Raw genomic sequence first — 26,317 nt, 5'->3', positions numbered from 1 at the left:
CGGTGCCATTAGGCCAATTAGAGTCAGGTGTGTGTGTGTGCGTGTGTGTGTGCGTGTGTAATAAGTTGTGAAACTGTTTATTTGGCGAAGAAGAAGAAGAAGAAGAAGAAGAAGAAGAAGAAGAAGAGACACATCAAGAAGGAATACAAGTTTGTCACTTTTCTGTCTTTATTCGATACGTAGTTTATAATATTTAATATACACATATTGTACATGTTTAACTGAAACCTGATGCTGAGATTTAAGGGTTTAAAAAGCGTTTCATGCTCCATAACGTCCACAAATGAATGAACTAGTTTACATCATCGATGAGTCGACTCATATTCATCACGTGAATGAAAACTTCTTTCAGACATTTAGCCGCTTTTTTTTTAATGCTGTTTTTCATGCTTAATAACTTTTCCCCAGCGAATGTAAAGAACATTTTCACAGCCTCCAGATTTCAAGAGATTCTTTGAGAAGTTTCCATCAAACCGACTCGTCGATGAGTCGTCAGTCCATCGAGCGTCCGGGACGTCTCGCCCGGCGCCGCTTCAAAACACTAACCGTGATTTATGTCGTCACACAGGATGCGATGACGCTCGATGACATCACCTCTTCATGACATCACCTCTTCGTGACGTCACCTCTTCGTGACCTTCCCTCCAGCTGTCGGGTCGGCGCTGATCATCCGGGACGTCCCGTCGTCTCCGCTCAGACCGGCGTGGGGTCGGGGGGGCAGGGGTCCAGCGTGACGGAGTTCGGGTCGCTCACCGTCACGGCGCCGTACGTCGAGTCCACGTCGGCGTCGTCGTCCTGGAAGCGCTGGTACGTGATGCCCGAGTCCTCGCCGCCGCCGCCACCGAAGCCGGCGGCGGCGTCCGGCTTGTGCAGCACCTCCTTCCGGTACAGCCGGTACGCCAGGATGAAGACGCCGGCCTCGGCGGCCTGGAACAGCGCGTACAGCAGCGGGAACATGTACATGCCGCCCATGAGCTGCGGCGGGAAGGCCAGCTTCAGGATGGCGGTGCACAGCTGCACGTTCTGGCAGCCCGTCTCCAGGGAAACGGAGCGCCGGCTGCTGGGCGGCAGGTCGAACAGCGCCGCCAGGCCGTAGCCCGCCGCGTAGCCGCACAGCGGCATCAGCACCGCCACCACGTACACGGAGGGCGGGATGGTGGACAGCAGCTCCGGGCCCAACATGGCGCCCGTCAGGATGAACAGCAGCACCAGCGTGACCAGCAGGGACCACAAGGAGACCTGGAGACCAGGTCCAGACCGGGTCAGACATTTTATACTACTACTGCTTGTTATGTCGTACTTTACACACTATACACACTATACACACTGTACACACTGTACACAGTATACACACTATACATATTACACACTATACATTTTTAACCTACTATACTTTGATTATTTTATCAACATAGTTTTCATGAAATACTTTTAATGTATTTAACATTACATCCTATAATACACACATGATTCTATCCTCTCTTTCTATTCTCTATATTACTTTGTATATATGGCTTCATATCACGGACAGTCATAACCCACGCTGCAGACTACATCTCCCAGGGTGCACTGCTCCAGGACCAGGGGATATTATACATATCCAATAAAGCTAATACAATATCATATCTCCAGCTGCTCAATCTGTATGAATAGTCTCCTCTTAGAGAACTCTGGACTATTCGCTACATGTAGCGGCTACATGTAGCGGCTACATAAGAGCAGCATCCTCTGGTCCGATGAGACAAAGATCATCTGGAGGAGAAGAGGAGGAGCCGCCTGACAGTGACGCTCGGCGGCGGTGGAATTATGGGATGGCTGGCTGCCAATGGACATTTATGATTTATGATTATGTTACTTTGTCCAATTATGTTGTTATGCTGTCTTGTAGTTCCTCCAGCGGTCAGCCGGTCTGGATTGTATGTTCCTGTTTATCTTCTGCATTAACTCTTATTGCACATGCTGTGTTATGATGTTATTATTTATGTTGTTTTAAACATGGATGAGTGCATGAAGGCCTCCTGCTGCTGACGTCACTGGCTGCTGTAACACGGTGGCCGCGGCCCAACCTCATCTCATGTGTGGCTTTTATCAAATGAGAGGGGCGGAGCTCTTCCGGTCAGCGCCTCTGACGTCACCGCATCCCCCTCTACTTAGTAACCGGGTAAATTACGCAGTGCGCTTCTGGGTAACGGCGCCCGGCAGCTCACTGGGTCCACATGAACCTCTGTGATCAAACTTCTCTTCACCTTTAAAACCACGTCGGCCGCGCGCGTGTACCGGTACCTGAGCAGCACCCCGAGCCCGATGGGGATGAGGGTGCTGCACAGGGTCAGGATGATGGCCCCGAAGGGCATGAGGTCCACCACCGGGGTGTTGATCCAGGCCCGGCTGTAGATCCACAGGCACAGCGGCATCAGCACGAGCGCCAGCAGGGTGGAGGAGATGGTCATGACGATGCTGGGGAGCGCACACACACACGCACACACACACACACACACACACACACACACACACACACACACACACACACACACACACACACACCAGTTTAAAAACACGGAACCAGTCCGTGTGGGATCAGGTGTGAGTTTCATAACGCACTCATTGAGTCATGAGCAGCGTGAAGTCGTGCGTAAAGTTGCGCCAAAAGTCCCCGTTCCTCCCGGTGCTCCAGTGCGTAATGAGCTGAATAAAACGCGCAACGCGGATCACCTTGAACATCTTAAATGTCAAAAATGTCGCAGTGGAGAGTCTCCTAAACCTCATTATACCTTTTGACCTTTTTTGAGAATGTATAATCTGTTGAAGTGGGAAAAATGATTTGGGAAAAATATTGTGCGTATTACGCACAATATTTTTCCAAATCATCATCATTACTGCGTAATGTGTAACAGGATCATGAAGAAAAACGTTGTATGAGTCTTAGAAATGTCACATGGACTCAATAAACCTCTAAAAATTGACAAAATAAATGCGTAAAGTTGCACCAAAGTCCCTGTTCCTCCCGGTACTCCAGTGCGTAATGAGCTGAATAAAACGCGCAAAACGCAGATCAACTTGTATCTTTGTAGTTCCACTTCATGACTCCGTGGAGATGATCTCAGTATATAAGATATATATTTATATATATCATATATCTACCTGAGATTCATCTCCCCGTTCACCAGCAGGCACATGATGTTGGAGAGGTTCCCTCCCGGGCAGCAGCCGCAGAGCAGCACCGCCATGGCCGCCACGTCGTCCAGGGAGAAGGCCAGCGCCAGCAGGAAGGCCACCAGCGGCATGATGACGAACTGGCACACCAGCGCCAGCAGCACCCCGACGGGCCTGCGCACGTGCTCCCCGAGCTGGCTGATGTCCACCGTGCAGCCGAGCCCCAGCATGGTGAAGCACAGCACCAGACCCACGAACACGTTGATGCCGTGGCTGAGCGGGGAGTCCCAGAAGGCGGGCACCAGGTGAGCGGGGTCCGGCGGCGCGGCCATGAACCCGGCTCCTGCGGACGCGCTGCCCGGGAGGAAGAGGGCCACCAGCCCGGCAGCGTCCTCTGGAGGAGCCGCGACATGATCCAAAGAGCCCGAGAGGAAGTCCGTGAAGCCGCCCAGCAGGCTGGAGTTCTCCATGGCGCAGACAGGAGAGGAGAGGCGCGTGCGTAATGATCCCTAAAGGCGCACTGGCACCGACACGCAGCGCTCACTGGGCCGAGGACGCGCTGGTCCCATGACGGCGAGGATGGTCTTAAAGAGACCAAGAGGAAGACTGGTGCCGCGGATTGGCTCCGAGAGAGAGTGAGGGAGTGAGAGAGAGAGAGAGAGAGAGAGAGAGAGAGAGAGAGAGAGAGAGAGAGAGAGAGAGAGAGAGAGAGAGAGAGAGAGAGAGAGAGAGAGAGAGAGAGAGAGAGAGAGAGAGAGAGAGAGAGAGAGAGAGAGAGAGAGAGAGAGGGACGGAGAGAGAATCAATAACGCGGTGCCCTTTGTTCTGCGCTCTGCTACGTCATCAGGTGAAAAGGTCCCAGAATATAAATCCAGTTATGACATATTTACAGTTTTCCATTAAGGGAATAAAACCCAACAGCGTCTCTGTCACTAGAGGACTAGGAGACTAGGAGACTAGAGGACTAGGAGACTCCAGTGAAGACGTGAAGGATCTTTTATTCCAGCAAAGTGAACATTAGTTTCTTGTTGTTGCGCTTTTTACGCACGAATCCTGGCGTCTCCAAAAGGCGCAAAAAGCGCAACAATTGTGTGTGTGTGTGTGTGTGTGTTCGTGTGTGTGTGCGTGCGTATAGGGATGGTCTGAGTGGCTGACGTCACACGTCTGAAGGGGAACCGGGGCGGCACCATCAGTGACTCAGACTCGCGTCTGGCTCCTCCCCCTGTCCCTGCGGGAGCCAATGGGCTCCAGGTATGATGCAGCTGCTCCTGCGTCACTGACGTCACTGTTATCAGTTCTGATGTTTTAATTCAATCTGAACAAACTATAAATAAACTGATGTTGGCTGCAGCTCCAGAGGAGCAGCGAGGGTTCGATTCCCGGCTCCTGATGAGAACCTGAACCAGACCCCGAACCAGCTGTTGCTCCTCACTGCTCCTTAACCACTCAGGATGAGTTATGTTTATGATGACGTCATACATATATAATAACATAGGAATCTGTCTGCTGACATAATTTATTAATTTTAATAGGTTAATAATTATATGCAATATATATGTATATGTACATACACACAATTGTTATACATCTATATATATATATATATATATATATATATATATATATATATCTATATATATATATACACACATTTTGGACGTTACATTTACTTTATTCCTCATTAGTTCCATTCATTAATTTGCAATAATGTTTTACACAATTATGACATTAATCTATTTTATTAGTTGATAATTATTGTAATTAATTGATTAACGTAGTTTCTGTAGCGGTCATTTGCATAATAATAATAATAATATCAATAATAAAGACCTTTAAATAGTTTAATCAACAGGTAGACACATTAAAACCTCTTATGATCATAATTAGGATGAACATGTATTATATACATATATATCTATATAAATATATATTGATTTATATGAATATGTAAATATATATTGATGTGAAAGACCAGACGGCATAATAATCAAAACCTTTTTCCTTCAGGAGTAAAGAGAAAACGAGAGAAAGACTTCTCAGCTTTTATTTTGAAATGTGTTTACAGGGAACTGAACTCATGGAGGTGAATCTGATATAAAAAAAAGTTTCAATAACAAAAACTTTGCACACAAAAGGTGTGAAACTTTGCTTTTGTCTCTTTTTTTTGCAACATTCGCTTCGCTCCACCAGGCACCTCGCTGCAATAAATAGTTTCCTTTACAGAAAGAACATCTGATATAAATATGAAGGCGCACTTTAAACATTTCCTCTTTTTTTTGTTTAAAGCAAAATATAATAAACGCATCGATTCTGTTACAAAAACACAAACAAAAGGCAAATCAATCGAGCAGAAATGGCACAAAAACAACAAAAACAACTGAAATTGGCACAAAAATGATAAAACGAACAAACGGTGACATTTTAAATTATAGGCACTAGTTTTTCAGACTGATCACGCCGCCGGCGCACCTTTCCTCTCTTCTGAAGCACGAGGTCGACACGGAGAGACGGTTCAGCTTGAAACATGAACTCTGGGTTTAATCTGCTGGATTAAATATGAATATCATTTAAAACCTTTACTGGGATCAAACGCTGACGACTCAAAGCTTTGGAGCGTTAGCTTCTACACCTTTTGACTTTTCCTTTAACGATTGAAATCTAAATAAAATACTGATATGGATGTTTTGGACACGCAGTTTTCTTTCTTTTATAATTTGAATAAATAATCTTTTCCCAAAACAAAACAACACATTGTGCAAACATTCTGGCTGATTGACAAAGAGGAAAGATTTGTTAAAACGTTTACGGGATTAAATCACCTCGCACGACCTCATCACCACCACCACCATCATCATCATCACCGTCATCCTCACCATCATCATCATCATCACCACGTCTGCTGAACACAGAGCATAAAGAGAGAAATGCGTGGAGGCATTTCGACCTGAGGGAGGTGAAACAAGAAGAGGAGGAGGAGGAAGCCAGGTGATAAAGATGCATGAAGCCAGGCAGGAGGCGTGTCCTCTGGAGAGGTGTGACCTCTGGAGAGGCGGGTCTTCTGGAGGCGTGTCCTCTGGAGAGGCGTGTCCTCAGGAGGCGTGTCCTCAGGAGGCGTGTCCTCAGGAGGCCGTCTTCAGGAGGCGTGTCCTCTGGAGAGGCAGGTCTTCTGGAGGCGTGTCCCCTGGAGGCGTGTCCCCCTGGAGGCGTGTCCCCCTGGAGGCGTGTCCCCCTGGAGGCGTGTCCCCCTGGAGGCGTGTCCCCTGGAGGCGTGTCCTCTGGAGGCTGTTTCTTTGGCATTCTCTTCTGGGCCGTCTCTCCATGCCGGACCCCTCAGAGCCAGAGGGACAGGATGGAGGTCCTCGTTGACGCCATGAGACACTCCTACTTTATTTAAAAAAAGAAAATCTGACTCTCTCTCTCTCTATATATCTATATTTGTGGGACATAGTCTCTCTCTTCTCTGTAAAGGTATCTGGTAGATAAAGTGCCATCACGTTGTAAAGTCCTCCTCCTTGGTGTTGGTGCTTTGTGTTGCGGCGCCCTCTGCTGGCTCGCCTCAGTAACAACCTTCTCTCCAGTTGTCTCCGGCGCCGCCGCTGTAGGACCGAGGAGCAGGAAGAGACCTGCGGAGGAGGTGAGGTCACTTCCTGTTCTCACACCAACGTCATGCTCACGTCACATCACGACAGTTTTAAAGTGAACAAAATGTATTTAAACACACAATAATCAATGTGTCTGGACCGTGATTATTGAATGAAGTAATTATGGAAAAAAAAAACTGTAGAGTTAAACGTCAGCTTAATATATATACATATACAACCAATATATATATATATATATATATATATATATATATATATATATATATATATATATATATATATAAAAAAGTCCAAGGTTTTTTGTTCAGAGTGAAAGATGATGTCACTGGACCACGGCTATGTTGAAGGTGCGTACCTGCGTACGGGTTGGGCCAGCTTGCTGCGCGGCAGCGGGATGCCGCCGCCCCCTGCGGCGGCGCTGGGCCGCGGCAGGCCGCTGCGGGGCGGAGCCAGGGAGCGCGTGGGCGTGGAGGAGGCGGAGCCAGGGTTAGACGTGGCCTTTACCGGCTGCCTCAGGGCCAGTGGGGACGGGGTGACCGGCGTGCGCAGCTTACTGGGAGACGGGACTGGAGAGGGGGCGGAGCCAAAACACACGTTACACGCCACGTTGTCACACGCTGCGTTACACATTGTGTTACACGCCATGTAACACGCCATGTTGTGACACACCATGTTCAGAGTTTCATGCTTTCATGTTTCTTTAAAGGTTTCAGTGTTTTAAACGACGACGTGATCACAATGGAACAAACAAAGCATCCAGAGAAACACACAGCAGGTTACTCCTCAAGCACCTGATGCAAGTTTACAGGCCGCACAATAAACTTGACTAGAAGACACACACACACACACACACACACACACAGACACACACCATCAATGCAACACACACGGTGAGGGAACCACAATCACAATATGTAGAGTAGAAGCTGCTCAGTGATACTCACTGAAGTCTCCTTCTTCTCCAAAGCAACAGGAGAGCGGGACTAGACGGAGACAAGAGACACGTTGAGCTGGAGGACGAGTCTACGTCTACTGAGCCGATACTGCAACTAATACTGCAACTAATACTGCAACTAACACTGCAACTAACACTGCAACTAACACTGCAACTAACACAAACTAGACTGAGGGACATAAAAGCCTCGATTATCAAACGAAAAGCTTCATTTGAAGATGAAAGATCTCAAAATGAATTTCTTTAATTCTCAAATCCTGAGAACGATGTTCTTCCACCAACGGGTCAGGAGGCAGTTTACGTCCCCAAATCATCCCTTCATCATAAAACACATGAGATTAGCACATGAATTATTGAGTTATGGCCCCAAAAAAAAAACGGGTTTGTGAGTCTGAGTGGATGTTTTAGTGCCGGATGACGTTCTCCTGAGACGATGAAGGGAACCGATGTAGAGACACAGGATGTGGACGGCTCCCCTCTCACCCTCTCACTGCCTCACCCTCTCACTCCCTCATGTACTCTGTTTGTTCTTCCAGTGGTTCTCAACATTCTCACCTTCTAATCTTTAAATCATGAAACAAACTGATTAAATATTTCGCAGTTTCCTTCACAGAAATGAAATAAAGACGACGAGGACGACCGAGAAGGCCTCGGGCTGGAAACCAGTGGTCCAAACCCTTCGCAGTGGCCTCTGCCTTCAGGCTGTGGTTGTGAGTAAGTTGTGGTTGTGAGTAAGTAGTCCAGCAGCCGGTTACCTCGCAGGGCAGCGGGGCTCTGGAGGTGCTGTTTGGGTTTCGGGGACAAGCGAGAGGGGGCGGAGTACCTCGGGGGCGGAGCTGCTGCTGTGAACACAGGACATGGTGGGGTCAGCCCTCATGACCTCATGGTGGGGTCAGACCTCATGACCTCATGGTGGGGTCAGACCTCATGACCTCATGGTTGTGGTCAGACCTCATGACATCATGGTGGGGTCAGACCTCATGGTGGGGTCAGAACTCATGACCTCATGGTGGGGTCAGCCCTCATGACCTCATGGTGGGGTCAGACCTCATGCTACTGGAGGGGTAGAGGCAGTGGAGCCTGCAGGTGCAGTGTGCGGCCACCAGGGGGCTCTGCAGCCAAACATCCAGAGCAGCAGCAGGTTAAGAGGCAGGAGGGCATCAGCCAATCACAGCTCAGCTCAGGACGGTTACACATGCGTTGCAGTGGAGAGAAGCCTGAGAGGAAGGGAAGGCGCCTCACAGCCAGAAGCTCCAGACAGAAGGAGAGCGCAGCTTGGAGAGTTTTAGTTATTGATCCTGATCACCCCCCCCCCCCCCCCGCCCCCCCCCCCCCCCCCCTTAACGGCAAAACATCTGGAAGTCATATTTGCTCCTTTGTGCTCTGATTGGTGAGTTTCTGGACAGCAGAAACATAAAACTATTGTTCTGCTAAAAAAAAAGTCCAAAAGCTCAGAAGTTAAAAGAAATTCACAACATGAAACCAGCTGACCTTTGACCCCGGCTCCAGAGAGAGGGATTACTGCTCTGGATTAAAGGACAACACCATTATCTGCATCCTCCATTACAGGATCACAGAGGCGAGACTCTGAAGCCTAAAGAACGTTTAACTGCAGGACGAGCGGGTCGAAGGGAAGCGCCACGCGGACGCAGAGGAAGGATGCGTGAGAATTTATTGAAAACAAAGTGAAGAGGATGAAAGACAGAAGAGTTTCCCAGAAAGCAGTGTGGCTCTGGAGGAGCAGCCGACCAGAGAAGATTCATCACAACTTGCAGTAGAAAGTGGTTGAAGCCCAGAAGGAGAGTCTCTACTCACTGGCAGACTGGTTCTGGTGCCGAGGGGAGCCGCCGCCGCCGCCGCCGCCGCCGCCGCCGCCGCCGCCGCCGCCGTTGGGCAGCTGCAGGTTGGACTCGCAGCTGCGGCTGTTCTTCACGGGCTCCGGGTTCTGGAGCGGCGCCGGCGAGGCCGAGGGCCGCGTGAGGTTGGGGAGGCTGCGGCGCAGCTTCTCTACAGCGAGGAAGAGAGAAGCTTCACGTCACAACCATGAAGAGCAGCGAAGCTCAGAGAAGAAAACTGGATTTAAAAACAATTCACAACATTTATTGAACTAAACAGGATTCAGACACATTCTGAGCAACGGACGTCCAGGACTGTTCACCAGATATGCACACATTTTTAAAAGAAATCACAAGGATTTTTTTTTAAAACACTGAATTTAAAAAAATATATCTTTTCAGAAATTTCACGAATTTTCTGAAAAAAATTTCACAAAAAAATTTCACAAAAAAAATTTCACAAATTTTCAGACTTTTTTAGAAAATTTTCAGAAAATTCACAAATTAAAAAAAAAATTAAAAAAAAGGATTTTCCCCAAAAAATTGAAGACTTAAAAAAAATAATAAAAAAAAATCACAAATTTTCTATGACTTCATGACTTCAGACCAAACATTGTGAAATCTGCATGTAAACATGAAAGAGAGAGAGTGCAGCTTTAATCAACAGGAGAGGTTCAGCTAAACCTCTCCTGTTGATTTTATTCATCAACGTCGTCGTCGTCGTCGTCCCCGCGAGCGGCGCCTACCTTCGTTCTTCACGGCGGCGGCCTGCGGCTCGTGGGCGTGGCCCTGCAGCGAGTGGCGCGGCTGCTGCAGCCGGCTGATGACGGGCTGCGGCGAGCTGCGGCCGTGGCCGCCGTAGTCGATGGAGCGCGCCGGGGAGCGCGAGCGCGGCGAGTTCCTGGGGGAGGCGCGGGGGGAGTGGCGGGGGGAGGGGCTGAAGCGGCTGGAGGGCAGGTGGAAGGCCGGGTGCGGCGCCGCCTCCTCCTCGTCCTCCAGGCTGTGCGCGTCCAGCTCCTGGTCGCTGAAGGCGCTGCGGCGCAGAGAGTGACACGATGAGCCCGAGCTGCGCCGCGACGCCGTGGCGGCGTAGTCCTGCCTCAGACCTGAGGGACAGCACACGGGAAGAGTTACGGGAGGGAACACACACACACACACACACACACACACACACACACACACACACACACACACACACACACACACACACACACACACACACACACACACACACACACACACACACACACACACACACACAGAGGGACCGGTTCTGTCAGGGAACCGGTTCTATGAAGGAAACTGGTTCTATGAAGGAACCGGGTCCCTTACAGGACCCGGTTCTACGAAGGGAAACGGTTCTAAATAGGGATCTTGTTCGAAAGAGATCTAGTTCTAAAAGAGATCTAGTTCTATAAAGAGATCTAGTTCTAAAGAGATCTAGTTCTATAAAGAGATCTAGTTCTATAAAGAGATCTAGTTCTATAAAAGATCCGGTTCTAGAAGAGTGAGAACCTGAAGCATTGATGATTGAACTTTTTGTGTTGCTGCTTGTTTACATACGAGAATAATAAAGAAATGTTGATTCATTTCTTCATTAATTTTATTTTTTCCTCACATAAACAGAACCGGTACGATAACAGAACCGGTACTCGAGCAGCGTGCTACGTACTCTCTTCCTGCATGCGCGCCAGGATCTGGACGTCCGTGACGTCGTTGAGCTTGTAGGTGTTGGACGAGCCCACCGAGTCCTCGTCCATCTCAGACGTGCTCAGCTCGCTGTCCACGGACGACTGAGGGCTCACGGCCGGAGGGTTCCTCTCTGCCGGGTTCCTCTCTGCCGGGTTCCTCTCCAACGCCGTGTTCCTCTGGTGGGCTGAGGGAGGAACACTACACGTGAGAACTCTTCAGCAGATGTTGAAAGAGATCCTTCACAGGTTCACGCACATTGTGACCAATGGATCTCATGACTTTAGACCACATTTCCAGGATTTATCCAGGACCTTTCCACCGTACCTGCGTTCCCGGCCATGAGCTGCTGCCGGACGCCGGGCCCCCTGCTGGGCGTGGAGGACGGGGAGTTGAAGCCGCTGCTGTAGGGGCTGTTGGCGGCGTTGGTGCTGTAGGGGCTCCCGTACTGCTGGCTGTAGGGGCTCCCGTACAGGCTCCTGCGCTTGTTGGCTGCAGAGACACAACAACAACAACACACATCCATTACAACGGGATCATATGCAAACAGTTCCTCCAAGAAAATCAACCGGATCAAAGTTTAAAACGGCTTTTATTTGATTAAGATCATTTTATTCCCTTTTTTATATCAAATTTAGCCAAAAATAAACCGCCTGCTGTATAAAACATTATGTTCTGAGCTCTTCGGTGCAACTGGAAACCGTGACCGACCGACTGGGACCAGCAGTCACATGACTCACTGCTGAACAAGCAGAGGTTGTACAAATGTAGAGCGTTTAATATGTAAAGCATGAGTACATTTTACATACAAGCACAATTCTTTTTCGTCTCTTGCAAAATTGTTTTTCCATGACTTTTGATCATAACTTCACTCATGTGGATGAACTGTTGTGCTGATGGACATGGGTTTACTAAAGGTCTTATGTTCACAACAGCAGTGAACATATGAACAACACGGCAGACACGTGTACATAAATGTTATCACACGGTGGGACGGACGCGTCGTGGAACCGTAACAACGAGATTAAATACTGGAATAAAAGAGCAGACGGGTCAAGAAGCTGCACGAGTGAGGAACCAACAACACACTCAGCAGTTAACGTTGGACATAAAGGATCCATGAAGCCCGGGGGCCCGATGCCGCCAGCAGCTCCATGAACAGCGCTCAGTGTGCGGCGTCTGGAGGAGTCTGTTAAAGCGAGTGGGCTGATGGAGGCTCACTACACACACTCGACAATACCAGCATTCAATGAAGACGCACACAGAGCGACACAATGCCGGCTGTGTGAGACCCGACACACACACACACACACACACACACACACACACACACACACACACACTGAGGACCGGCTCGGTCACAGGACCAGACGCTGGACCGGCTGCTGCTTTCACATGTGAGTCTCTACGACTGGATGCTTTACACAGCTGGATGCTGACTCCTTCTTTCAGACATCAGATCCTTCCTTCCTCTCCTCCTTCCTCTCCTCCTTCCTCTCCTCCTTCCTCTCCTCCTTCCTCTCCCTCTCTCATTGTTTAGGAAACATCATCAAGTCGTCTCTGAACTTCAACATGAAGGTCTGTGACACACTTTGAACTACAGTTGCTTTGTATTTCATTTAAAGAGTCGGGACAAAATGGATTAAAACGTGTTTAAAGTTCAACAAAGAGTCCAGATTAAAACGTGTTAAAGCTCAACAAAGAGTCCAGATTAAAACGTGTTTAAGCTCAACAAAGAGTCCAGATTAAAACGTGTTAAAGCTCAACAAAGAGTCCAGATTAAAACGTGTTAAAGCTCAACAGAGTCCAGATTAAAACGTGTTAAAGCTCAACAAAGAGTCCAGATTAAAACGTGTTAAAACTCAACAAAGAGTCCAGATTAAAACGTGTTACAGCCGACATGAAGAGTGTCTTCTCGCTCCGCTGGGAGCTCAATGACTCCACAATATGCACGACAAACATTTCTGAGAGTGTTTACAAAACACAAACGCTCCCTTGTGTCCGTGCACGAGTCGCACAATGGTTCGGTGAAATCGTCCTCTTGACAACACTCAGAGAGAAGAGTCAGAGGGTCACATGGACCCAGAGGAGCTGCAGTGTTTGTAGCAACAGGACGTTAGCAACAGGACCTTAGCAAGCTAAATAATCATTTTTGCATTATTTCAGAAATAAAGTGAGGAACTCTGCCACGGTCACATGACTTCCTGTCCTCAACAACGTCAAAGAGACACACAATAATGTTAAAGAGACACAAAACAACAAAAAAGACACACAAAAGCATCCACCAGAGGGGCGTTCACTGACCCGTTTTCTATATCAGAGACCTAAACGTTGTAATCTCTTCAGCAAAAACACATTCAGGAAACACTTTGACTTTCAGTCGGGGAGACAGGAAGTGTAAAAAAAAATGCTGACTCATTTCCTGGTTTGAGGATGGAGGTCGTTCTTTAAATTCGTTCCAGGCTGGAGCTTTAACGCCGGCGTTCTCGTAACAGCAGCCGTGCCGAGAGGAGCAGCTCTGCAGAACCTAGAGGTTCCCCAGAGGAACCTAGAGGTTCCCCAGAGGAACCTAAAGGTTCCCCAGAGGAACCCGTCTCTCTGCAGACAGATCGACACGTGCAGCACACACACGACACACCCACACAGGTGCAGATCCAGGCTCGCGGCTTCATCGAGACGCTTCTGCTGGAGAACGAGGCCCAGCGTCTGCAGAGCGAGAGACGAGGACGGAGCTATTAAAGGGATCTGCAGCACGGGGACCTGAACCCAGAATAGAGCGTCCTCAAACCCTCACAGCCTGAGACGAGGAAGTCAGGAGGAGGAAGAGGAGGAGGACAAGAAGAAGAAGGGAAGTTTTCTGCACACAGTTTTGAATTTACTGCGATATCAAATTGCACGAGAGGAGATTTTTCCGTGGTGGTTTTCCAAACTGTGGAATGTTCAGGCCCAGAAAAAAACCATAATGAAGTAAAAGCACAGAACAGCCGGAGGTGGAATGAAAAAAAAAGGTCGGCAGGGCAAATGTTTGAGAGTGGAGCGGAAGAGACAACACTTGACATTTCAGGTCCACTTTATATTGAAGAAGAAAAACAGAAGACACAGCTGCACAGAGAGCAAACGAGGAAGCGTTTATGAAAGAGATGAACTCCACAAAGGATCACAGCGAGCAGGACGAGGTCCTAGTGAAGACAACGCTCCGTGCGAGCAGGAGGCCAGCGGGTCAGATGTGATGGTCTGTTCCTGTGTGCTCTGGATCAACAGCGCTACAGCTGTTAGCGCAGCGGCGTGCAGAGGAGAACGCTCACAGCAGCACGTATCGTTGTTATCGGGGCGATCTGAGGGATCAGCGCTGGACTCTCGGCCGTCTCCTCCCTGCTGGTTACGCAACGGAGGCCCGTCGTCTGGGGATGTGATCCAAGCGGGGCGCGCCTCTTAAACACACACATGAAGACTAACATGCGGTAAAGAATGTGTGCGCGTCGTGTACGAGTGTGTACGAGTGTGTACTCGCTGCTTCTCTAGATGGACACAGACGCTTTGAGGAGACCAGAACGTCGTCTCTTTGAATCTTGAATCCGCCTCCAGGGAAGTTTCTTTTCTTCTCTTTTTTATTTCTTCTGCAAATTCTTCCGAGACAAACTCAACCACCTCCATGGCAACGGGGTTTCCTGCCAGGGAGCGGCGTGATGAGGAGCGGCGAGGCCCGGAGGCCGCAAAGAGTCTCTAATATTCAAGTCTTTGTATGCACAAAGAAAAATAAAAGATCTCAATCTTTATGAAGATAAAGATTTATAAAACCAACGTCAAAGAGACAAAACAAAGTCAAAGAGACACAAAACAACGTCAAAGAGACTCATAACAACGTCAAAGAGACTCATAACAACGTCAAAGAGACTCATAACAACGTCAAAGAGACACAAAACAACGTCAAAGAGACACAAAACAACGTCAAAGAGACTCATAACAACGTCAAAGAGACTCATAACAACGTCAAAGAGACACAAAACAACGTCAAAGAGACACAAAACAACGTCAAAGAGACACAAAACAACGTCAAGAGACACAAAACAACGTCAAAGAGACACAAAACAACGTCAAAGAGACTCAAAACAACGCCAAAGAGACTCAAAACTACGCCAAAGAGACTCAAAACAACAACAAAAAGACACAAAACAGAGTCAAAGACCCACAAAATGTCAAAAAGAGGTAAAAAGATGTCTTAAAATGTGCATTGTCTCTGACCATAAAGCTGGGAGTGCTTTAAGGCGGGGCTACAAGATGATTGACAGGTCTCTACTATGTTACTCCTCCTCAGTCCAGAAACGGTCACGTTATCCTACCACACATCAGTGATGACATCACCACGAATGAGCACACAACCCTGAACCCGGTCAGGTGCAGAATGAGTCAGCGGCTCCAGAGAGAGCTTTGTGAACACTGAGGACTTCATCATGAATACATCAATAAATAAACAAATAAACAAATGCATCCAGGTCAATGGAAATGGATCCAGTTAGTTGTGTGTGAGGAGCTAGTTGTGTGTCTCACATTGTGTCGTCTACACACAGGACAACCTTCAGCAGTCTGTTGTCAACATGATCCAGTCACATACCACAGCTAAAATGGACATGACCCCTCATCCCAGTTTAGCTGTGAGGATGTCCTCATCACTGAGGGACCGACTATAATTAGTGGCAGCCAAAAGCCGGAAAACACACACACACACACACACACACACAAAAATATATATTATAATGAAATATACACACACATATATATATAAACACACGCAATAAAAGGAAGGAAGAGAAGCAATATTTGAGTTGCCTTTAGATTATAAACTTAAACAGCAGCACTACACAACTCCACTACACACACAGGGGTCCAGACGTCCTTCACACACAGATGGGGCTTGTAGCGTTCCACTAGTTTACTCTGGTGCTGCAGGATCTTTCACATGGAGCATGTCCAGAAGGTTCTGATTCCAGGTTGAATGAGACTCTTCTACAAGGCCAGGAGCCAAACAAACCATTTAAAAACACCAAAGTCTCACAACAACACACACACACACGCACACACACACACACACACACACACGCACACGCAGGTGATGCAGCAGCTCCTGAGCTCTGAGTTTCTGGGCATCGTCATAAAAGGACATAAACATAAATCACTTTACTGGGTCTTATTCTGGATTAAAAGAACTAGTCGGTGTTTTTATTGTCGTCAAAGTGAGCTAGCGTTGCTTTTACGATGCAGATGAAGAGCTCCAGCGACTGATGTTATGCAATTAGAGAAACGGGTCAACAGCAAGATGGCCGACGACGGACGCAGGGAGGCTTCAACAAAACGGGATGACAAAAAAGAAAGAATTATGCGTATCATCACTTTTTTTCTACAAAGAAATATCACAATGTGTAAACAGCATATCTGCAAAGCTTTACTTTGATTCAGTGAAGTTAAATATTTTTAGTAATTCATTTAGTGCAGATTTTGTGAACCGTAGGTTTCGGTCCGCTGAGAGCACAAATGCCCTAACTTTCTCCCTGGACCTTGAACGCCTCTGGTTCCACAACAGAGGAGCACCAAAGCAGGCCATCAGGTATCGTTTAATATATGAACTATGAGACCAAACCTTTCTATAAAAGCTCTGACCTTGAGAGCCGGTCAGGTGATTCTGGTAATTCTTTTTTTTTTGCTTCTGAAGAACTCGTTGATCTCTTAGTTTAGACTCTCCGGTATGAAGCTGCCGCTCTGCAGACGTGAAAGTCACAAATGGTTCTCTGAGAAGAATATTTTGCTGCCAAATCAAATATTTGACAGGATATTCAACCTTTGTTCCTTTATAGCATCTTTATGACATCTTTCTCTACAGGTAATAAAGTCCTCCATGAACCAGAGATATGAGTCTTCTGCATTGGGGAAGGTTGTTTTACGACATCAACACTACGTTGTGTTTGAAAGCGCTTTTGAAAAATGAACGCTGCGTTAACGCAACATAACGCCTTCTATACGCTCACTGCGAGAAGAAACAAAGCAAAAGGCATTAAACTGTTTTTTAAAGAATGTTAAAACCTAAAACTATGAGAGGTCCTCGGGCGCATCGACATAAATGACCACAGACACTGATGAGTCCGCAAGAGCAGCCGTGGACGGACAGACAGACAGACTCACAACTGGACGCATGATCTCCCCGCGAGCCTCTGGCCCGGCAGAGACACCAACGTCTCTGTGGAAAGGACGGGGAGGATTGAGTGATGCGGTTGCTGTTGCTCTGCAGCCTCCGTGTGCTCTACCTGACATGGTGAGGTCCAGCCTGTGGATGAGGGAGCGCTTGGCCGACTCCATCTCCGGACTGGGGTTGTCCAGAGCTTGGCGGCACCACACGATGGGACTGAGGGCTTTCTGCAGGGGACTGTTCAGCTTCGCCTCGTAGAGCCTGGAGGGAGAAACACAACAAAGCACGATGTTGACGCGTTGTACTGCACATAAAGACAAGCGAGTGACAGCACACAAGCGTAAACTGTTGTGTCTCTGACAGAGGAGTTCAATCACAGACAGCTGCAATGAAAGATAAGATCCTCGTCCACAATGTACCTTTTACCAACGGTCCCCAACGAGGACAGAGCTCACGTGACCCTACGAGAGACTGAACACTGAACCTCATGCGGGGAGGGATTTATGTGACACTGACAATTGCCATTTCATACTTCAATACTTGAGCTCCCACCAGTTAAAAACTCAGCAGAGGTGACTTGCAGATGTCGCTCAGACTCGTCAATATAACCTCGACTCTCCTGTTGCAGCTGATTTAGCACAAACCAGAGAGGATGAACGGCGACCGTCAGCTGCTGTGAACTTTGAGACTGAACCAGAGTCACCGAGTGCAAAGTCAGCGGTAACGATTGAACCTATGAACCCCTCTTCAAACTGAAGTATACACACACAAGAAAAGGTATTAAAAACGAGGCGGCAAACCGAGTGAATTGGCCACCACTTCCTGTTTGTCATCCACACGCGTAGTAACCCGTGTTTACCCTGAAACCAGCGAGGAGAGTTTCCTCTGGAGAGAAAACGAGAGCCAGCAGCTGTCAGCCATAAAGGAAGTCTTTCATGATGAAAGCAGAGACGCTGCAGGAGAAGGAGGAGGAAGAGGACGAGGAGGAGCAGAGAAAAGAGAAAACACCGGCGGCTTTTCAACGCCAATCAACATGATAACGCTCAAGTCCGCTGTTGACACCTCGTACGGGAACTCCCAGAGATCAGAGAGGTACGACGGGCTTCTATATGGACAGGCAGCAGCAGGCCGGCCTTTTTAAAATCCAGTTCAGATGCTAATTCTGGGATTACAGGAGTCGGTGACGGGAGCCGGGCTACTGCCGCGTAATCCTGTATATCTATCTGATCCGAGAGGGCATCACGAGCGGGTAGTCTGATGTTGAGCGGCTCAGTAGCTGCGAGCGGCTGGGTTTGATCCCATGATGATGATGATGACGATGAAGAACAAAACAGTCCAAACCCCCCTTCCCTTTTTTGTTTTTACTTGCCCCCTAATTAGCAGCATCCATTTATACCCATCATGTCATATTTCAGAGGGTCTGTTTCACTCTTTGTTGATATAATCTCATTAGTTTAGAGATGCGTTTCATCAACACACAAACAACTTGGACACAGACACTAAGTTCTGACTGCCGGAGCTTTCAGTGTCGTCAGCTGGCTTTCAACCAAACCATGATTTACTTTTGGAGTCGCTTCAGTAGCCGCCCTTCTGCTGCGCCCTAATGATGCTTATTATAGTGTCATTATCATAGAACAAACCCGGCCCAACGAGATGGACCTGGAGGAGCCTCTCCTTTGGACCTCATTATAATAATAATAATAATGTCTTGTCAGTAGCTGTTGCCTTCAAAATATCTTCTGCTTCTCAACCGCCCTGCTCTAAAAAACAGACCATAAAGCAGGGGACGCTTCAGGGGCAGGGCTACAAGGTGATTGACAGGTTCTACGTCGCTCCTCAGCCTTAGATACGACCACTTCCTGTTCACTGGTTGCAAAAATCCAAGATGGCGACGGCCATATCTCCAAACTCAAGGCTTCTCGTAGGATCCCGGCGTCTTTGAGCTGGACGGAAAATGATACAGCAAAGCATCTACATTAAATGATTTATTAATATACGTACGGTCGCCTTATAGTGGAGGAAAAGCTAACAGCATCTCCAAACTCATAACAACATCTAGATGGACAAAGAGCTCAACGGGTCAGAGGAGAAATCTAACAAAAGTCTCTTCAAGCGGACTCACTCAAAACAAACTGACAAAGCAAAGAATCACATTAAACCATGTTTGTTTTTCCAGTTGTAGCAACCAGCCAGGCAACCACTTGTGTTTTATTTGTTTGAAGTCACTGTTGAGCCTCTGCTGCCTTTTAGCTTCAGACAGCAGCACAAATCCAATCCTACTTTTAAGGATTACACTTCTAGAGTGAATGCATCTAAATACCACGAACGCTGGAGGGGACACACGGCCCATCACGGCCCGCCTGAGAGGATTAAAGAAAACAGGGGTACTTGATGAACATGTGGTGGGGGCGGAGGGGCTGATACCAGCAGACCAATGTCCAATGTGTCCACCCACACACACACACAGTTATCAAAAGTCACTCTTTGTAATCACAATGCTCGTGATCAGCTTCTTTTTTTTTGTGACACAGCATCTATTTCCTTTTGGTGCTGCAGAGCCCTCGTGGCCCGATGCCAAAGGGATCATTCAGAGGAGGAGGAGGACTACATCACCAGGGCTACCGCTCCCACATGGCTGCTACACACACAGACACACACATGCATACACACACACATGCATACACACACAAGCCACAACAACAAAACGGTTGCAACAGATGATGGTAGGGCTTTCATGGTCCAGACAGCTGAGAGAGATAGAAGGGGGCGAGGGGGGGTTAGGTATGAGGTCATGGGGTGTGTGGGGTTTGTGGGAGGGGGGCTGTGACTGTATGACAAAGCGAAGTCTATTATGATCATACAGTCCGAGAATGGGGCTCGGCAGCACCCACGTGACTTGCCAAACAACACCCTTCCTCTCAGTGATCCACAATGAGGCTCGTCCAGAGTACAGGGCGAGAGGGAGATGTGTGTGTGTGCGCGCGCCATGTATTTATGTATATATGTTGTGTGTGTGTAGCTAAAATGTTTAGAGCAGCTGTCACCCAGACAATCAAAGCTGTCAACCCCCCCCACCCCACACACACACACACACACACAAAAAAAGGGCTGTCACTCACCAGCTGTCCTCGTCCTCGTTTAGACAATCCATGTCCTCGAGATCTAAGATGTCTACTTCGTCCAGGATGGACGTCTCCCCTTCGTCCGCGGCGGCCGTCGCCCCCTCGTACTCGTACGCCCTCCTGAAGCTGACGCCGTCGTAGGAGTGCCGCGGGGAGCTCCGGCAGCGGCTGTTCTCCAGCAGCAGCCCGCCGAACCCCACCCCGGGGAAGCCGCCGCCACCGCCGCCCAGACCGGCTGCCATTCCCGCGGTGGTCAGCGCCGGGTCGTAGCCGCCGTCGCTGAGGGGTCTGTGGTGGTGGTGGTGCTGGTTCTGGTGGTGGTTCTGGTGGTGGGTCCCGGACGAGGACAGCGTTGTGGACCGGCTACGGAGCTGCTCGTTCTGCTGCTCGAGCTTCTTCACCAGGTCCTGGAGCTTCCGCACCTCCAGGTCGGCGTTGATGTTCGAGTTGATGTCCTCCATAGCGGCTCCCCGGAGCCAGCCAGCGCTGCCGCGGGGAGACGAAGAAGAAGAAGACGAAGAAGAAGAAAAAGAAAAGAAAACGAAGAAGAAGAAAAATAAGAAAAAATACGCGGCGGTTGGTGGGTGTTTTTTGTTGTTGTTTCTAGTCGTTTCTCTGCCGACAAAAGTCTCCGTTCCTTCTGCTAACTTCGGGGTTTTATCTACGTGTTCAACTGACTCAGGAATCTTTCCGCCGTCATCTTCTCCGGTTAGTCGCGGCTACGGGAAGAGTCGAGGCCATTTTTCATAACGCTCTCGTCACCAACTGACGAGAGAAGAAGAAAAAAAGACCAACAGGCGGCGGCTGACGCGCGTCACTGCGTTCGGCCGCGGGAGCGAGCACGTAAACCGACACCTATATTTTTTTTTGCTCGTGCACAAAACGCGAGAAAAAAAAGTAATAATGATAATTCACATGAAATGTTTGTTTTTAAGAACATTTTACACATTGACTGAAGTAAGAAAAACGCAATTAAAATTTTGTATTATTATTATTTTTTTCATATTCGTATTATGGGGTGTGATTAATAAATTATTTATTAAATTAAATGAAATTAAATTCTAGGATTTGATCATTTCTTACTTCCATAGGACTTGATATTATTGGTTGTGTTTTTTTTGTATGCGTTCTATGAACTTTGGCACCTTATTTACATTTGAAGTACTTTTTTAAAGTATAAATACATTTGTATTGCCAATAAACAGATTATTAATGTAAAATGTGCAGTACTACAAGACTAGAAGGTTGTATCCCTCCAACAAAACGTATACTTGCAAGTTTACTGTCCATAAAGTCATAATTTCTTCTAATTCGACATTTGTGTGAAATCATAATTAACATATCAATTCTGTGACCCTTGACCTAGAAACTCTAACCAGTTCACAGTGTTCACAAACATTATGACCAATGGATTTCCATGACTTCTAACCAAATGTCCATGAGCAAACATTGTGTGAACTCTGTGTGTAAACAGTAAAAAGTGATAAAATGTAGTGTCTGAAAGCAAATTCATTATTTCAAACTCAGCGTAAATCAACGTCATGAACATGTGAATATAACACATTTACATGACGTTTACTACACTTCTGGGACTTTATTTTTATTTTCAAAGACTTTTCCAGGTCTGGATATAACCACTTTTTTTTTTTGAGTTTTGATTGTTTTGTTTCAACACACACACACACACACACACACACACACACATATGAACACACGTTCACACACATGAACACAGGTCCTGATGGGAGGAGCTTCCATCACGGAAGCTCCTCCCATCAGGACCACATTCCTGCAACAGGCTCAGCTACAGCAGCCGGATAGAGATATATATATATATATATATATATATATATATATATATATATATATACACACATTATATATATTATTATACATTATTATATATGTATATATTATTATACATGATATATTATTATTATTATATAAATAAATATACACACATGTTTACTAATATTAGAATTATTAAGAATAAAATAATTAATATTGTTTGTATTGTAGAATATAAATATTTATTCCAGAATAACTTTCGTTAAGCTATTTGAACATTGTTTATTGTTAAAGTCACAACCTAAACACAACTTCTTCTTCTTCTTCATAGTCATCGTCATGTCAACTATTGTTTAATGCTAAATATAATAAACCACACAGGAGACAGCATATTGAGTTTTGATTGTTTTGTTTATTGAAGTTATTTTAGACACACAGACACACACACACACACACACGCGAACACACGTTCACACACATTTACACACATATGAACACGCATATGAACACACGTTCACACACATGAACACACATTTACACACACATGAACACACGTTCACACACACACATGAACACACGTTCACACACAAGAACACACATTTACACACATGAACACACGTTCACACACATTTACACACATATGAACACACGTTCACACACATGAACACACATTTACACACACACATGAACACACGCTCACACAAATGAACACATGTTCACACACACACATGAACACGCATATGAACACACATTCACACACATGAACACAGGTCCTGATGGGAGGAGCTTCCGTGATGGGACGAGCTCCCATCACGGAAGCTCCTCCCATCAGGACCACATTCCTGCAACAGGCTCATCAGCTACGGCAGCCGGACAAGACAGAGCGCCTTGGTGATTCTAGAGGTGGACCTGGAGGTAGGAGGGTTGGACAGGTGGACAGGTGGAGGACAGTGGACAGGTGCAGGAGAGTCGACAGGTGATGGACACTGGACAGGTGCAGGAGAGTCGACAGGTGATGGACACTGGACAGGTGCAGGAGAGTCGACAGGTGGAGGACACTGGACAGGTGCAGGAAGGTCGACAGGTGGAGGACACTGGACAGGTGCAGGAGGCTCGACAGATGGAGGACACTGGACAGGTGCAGGAGGGTCGACAGGTGGAGGACACTGGACAGGTGCAGGAGGGTCGACAGGTGGAGGACAGTGGACAGATGCAGGAGGGTCGACAGGTTCCCTGGCCGGCACCTTGCGCTTCATCCTCTCCAACTCGACCTCCCTGTCCTCCATCTGCCGGCCAAAGAAGCCCAGGTTTTTCTTCTTCTGCCTGAGGCAGATGTCCTCCAGGATCACTATCTGGCGCCTCAGCCTTTGGAACTCTTCCTCATTGTCATTTTGTTCACCCTGGAACTCACATTTGACTTGCACCGAGTGCATCTCGCAGGACTGCTCCTTCAACTTTTGCAAAAGAGCTTCGCGCTCCACGTGAGCAGCCGTTCGGATAGTCTTTTCTTTCAGCACGTGCTCCCGCTTCAGAGTACTAATTTTATCCTTCCAGGCCTTGTTGTTGTCGCTGACCAGCTTGGTCTGAGCCTTTAAGTCCTCGGAGAGGCTCTGGATCTTATTTTCCATATCTTGACACTCTGTAAGAAGAGCCTTTAAGCTCGATTCAGACGCCTTTTCTTTATTGTTGCTCTCCTCCTCCAAAGCTGAAAATCGGAGCTGCCAGGCCTTGTCGCTGTCGCGGCGCAGCTTGATCTGAGCGTGCAGGTCTTTGGAGAGGCTCTCGACCTCGTTCTCTAGATCATCCATATCTGAATAAAGAACCTCTGCGTTGGACTCGCTCTCGGACCGCAACTTGATCTCAAGATTGAGCTTCTCGGTAAGATCCAGGATTGCTTCTTCGTTCTCCTGGATCGTCGGCCTGAGATTCGAATCAGACGACTTTTGTTTCTTGTTGCTCTCCTCCAGAGCCGAAAATCGGCGCTGCCAGGCCATGTCGTTGTCGCGGCCCAGCTTGATCTGAGCGTCCAGATCGTTGGCGAGGCTCTCGACCTCGTCCTCTAGATCATCCATCTCTGAATAAAGAACCTTTGCGTTGGACTCGCTCTCGGACCGCAGCTTGATCTCAAGCTTTAGCTTCTCGGTAAGATCTAGGATTGTTTCTTCCTTCTCCTGGATCGTCGGCCTGGAATTCGATTCAGATGCCTTTTCGTTCTTGTTGCTCTCCTCAAGAGCGGAAAATCGGGACTGCCAGGCCTTGTCGTAGTAGCGGGCCAGCATGGTCTGAGCGTCCAGGTCGTTGGCGAGGCTCTTGACCTGGTCCTCTAGATATTCCCTCTCTAAATAAAGAACCCTTGCGTTGGACTCGCTCTTGTACCGCAGCTTGATCTCAAGATTTAACTTCTCGGTAAGATCCAGGATTGCTTTGTCCTTATCCTGGATCGTCGGCCTGAGATTCGATTCAGACGACTTTTCTTTCTTGTTGCTCTCCTCCAGAGCCGAAAATCGAAGCTGCCAGGCCATGTCGTTGTCGCGACCCAGCTTGGTCTGAGCTTCCAGGTCGTTGGCAAAGTGCTTGACCTTGTTCTTTAGATATTCCCTCTCTGAATAAAGAACCTTTGCGTTGGACTCGCTGATGGACCGCAGCTTGACCTCAAGATTTAGCTTCTCGGTAAGATCCAGGATTGCTTCTTCCTTCTCCTGAATCGTCGCCCTGAGATTCTTCATCTCACCTTGAGCACAAATTTCTTCTACTTCTCCCTGTGCTTCTTTTTCTTGACCATCTTGAGGCTGAGCCTCGTGTCTCTGGGTATCCCCTTGATACATTTGGAGCAAAGGTGGGGAAATATCAATATAAATGTGTCGTAAAGATACTTGCGGCGCACCTCTTAAAGACGATTGTGGGGATGATCGTGGTCTATTATTAATGACTTCGCAGTGAACTACTTTGCTGGTCTTTAAAAGTAAAAAAGAAAAAATCTGCTTTTTGTGTTCTCAGACGTAGATCCTGCCGTACTGCATGCAAGCATATGAGAAGACTCAGGAATTGCTTGGAGCAGTTGTACAAATGAATTTAGGAAAGAGTTGTGCCTTTGAAGCCAAAGTGGGCGGGGCATTCCATCCCCATGGAAACAACAATCACAAAAAACCAAGATGGCGTCCAAAGCAGAGGAAACTCTGTGTGTGTGTGTGTGTGTGTGTGTGTATATATATATATATATATATATATATATATATATATATATATATATATATATATATATATATATAATTTTATTAATACTATTACAGTCACATTATTAAAATGTTTACTCATTTGAATATTATTACGATTATTGAGAATACATTAACATTAGAATTCGGACTAATAAATTAGTATTATAAAATGATAAACTTCCTTCCTGTTCGCGTCCTTCTTACCTGAACAAGTCCTCCAGCTGGAATCCTTTCTGTCCACCGAGCGCAGAGAGGAAAGCTCTTCGACGGGCCGCCATTTTGCTCTCCAACAGAAACAAAACCACCGGAGGGAACTTTGTTCGGTAACGTTTCCTCACTCCCAGTGTTCCCAGTACTCCCAGCGGCGGAGGGGACGACCTTTCTTCTCTTTAACGGGATCATGGTTCCAGGGCTCTCAAGTTTTGAAGGCAGGCAAGCGTGACACATCGACGTGGAGAGGAGGGGGGGGGGAAGAGAAGCGACGGTGACGACGACAAATACGAGCCGCCGGACGGCTACAGTCCCGCCTGTCATTACATTTTACCCGGATACAACACAAGCAAAAGATATGTTTTTCTGATTGGCTGGAGCCAATTTCTTTTCTTTTTGATTGGCTGACGAGTGGCTCCTCACGGGGGGAGGGGCTTGATTCCTCCATGGTGAGGGCAGCGCGCGACCAGGTCATGTCTGAGCTCTGCGGCACGTTCAAGAGCCTGGAGTTTTTTTTCAGCGTGAGAAATACGATGTGTGGCGGGAGGGCGTGATTTAAGACCGAAATGC

At 47.5% G+C, this 26,317-nt stretch overlaps 3 protein-coding genes across 5 annotated transcripts; all 3 read right to left on the bottom strand.

Moving 5' to 3' along the window:
- Positions 1–178: 178 nt before the first annotated feature.
- On the bottom strand, positions 179–3,676 carry slc10a4 (solute carrier family 10 member 4). The gene is made up of 3 exons (XM_068592769.1): positions 3,142–3,676; positions 2,247–2,457; positions 179–1,239 (listed from the first exon to the last, which is right to left on the bottom strand). Exons 1-3 carry the CDS (start codon positions 3,621–3,623, stop codon positions 694–696), a joined length of 1,239 nt encoding a protein of 412 aa, XP_068448870.1. The 5' UTR covers positions 3,624–3,676; the 3' UTR covers positions 179–693.
- A 1,505-nt stretch (positions 3,677–5,181) lies between these two features.
- On the bottom strand, positions 5,182–26,046 carry slain2 (SLAIN motif family, member 2). 3 transcript variants are annotated; one of them, XM_068592730.1, is made up of 11 exons: positions 25,742–26,046; positions 20,532–21,020; positions 17,531–17,673; positions 11,562–11,726; positions 11,218–11,421; positions 10,292–10,651; positions 9,526–9,717; positions 8,466–8,552; positions 7,700–7,738; positions 7,111–7,321; positions 5,182–6,776 (listed from the first exon to the last, which is right to left on the bottom strand). In XM_068592730.1, exons 1-11 carry the CDS (start codon positions 25,813–25,815, stop codon positions 6,710–6,712), a joined length of 2,031 nt encoding a protein of 676 aa, XP_068448831.1. In that variant the 5' UTR covers positions 25,816–26,046; the 3' UTR covers positions 5,182–6,709. The 3 variants fall into 3 exon arrangements, with proteins under 3 accessions (XP_068448831.1, XP_068448832.1, XP_068448833.1); XM_068592731.1 differs by lacking the exon at positions 8,466–8,552; XM_068592732.1 differs by lacking the exons at positions 7,700–7,738; positions 8,466–8,552 and having other exon boundaries at positions 25,742–26,045.
- Positions 22,715–25,399, bottom strand: LOC137795335 (myosin-3-like). The gene is made up of 2 exons (XM_068592735.1): positions 23,371–25,399; positions 22,715–23,334 (listed from the first exon to the last, which is right to left on the bottom strand). The coding sequence occupies exons 1-2, from the start codon at positions 25,145–25,147 to the stop codon at positions 23,183–23,185; spliced, it is 1,929 nt and encodes a 642-aa protein (XP_068448836.1). The 5' UTR covers positions 25,148–25,399; the 3' UTR covers positions 22,715–23,182.
- Positions 26,047–26,317: the final 271 nt, after the last annotated feature.

The sequence above is a fragment of the Clinocottus analis genome, unplaced genomic scaffold (genome assembly GCF_023055335.1).
Source record: "Clinocottus analis isolate CAN_PGR_092001 unplaced genomic scaffold, fCliAna1.0.p SCAF_28, whole genome shotgun sequence".
NCBI lineage: Eukaryota > Metazoa > Chordata > Actinopteri > Perciformes > Cottidae > Clinocottus > Clinocottus analis.
Note: the sequence above shows the minus strand (reverse complement) of the source record. Positions and strands in the feature narration are given on the sequence as shown.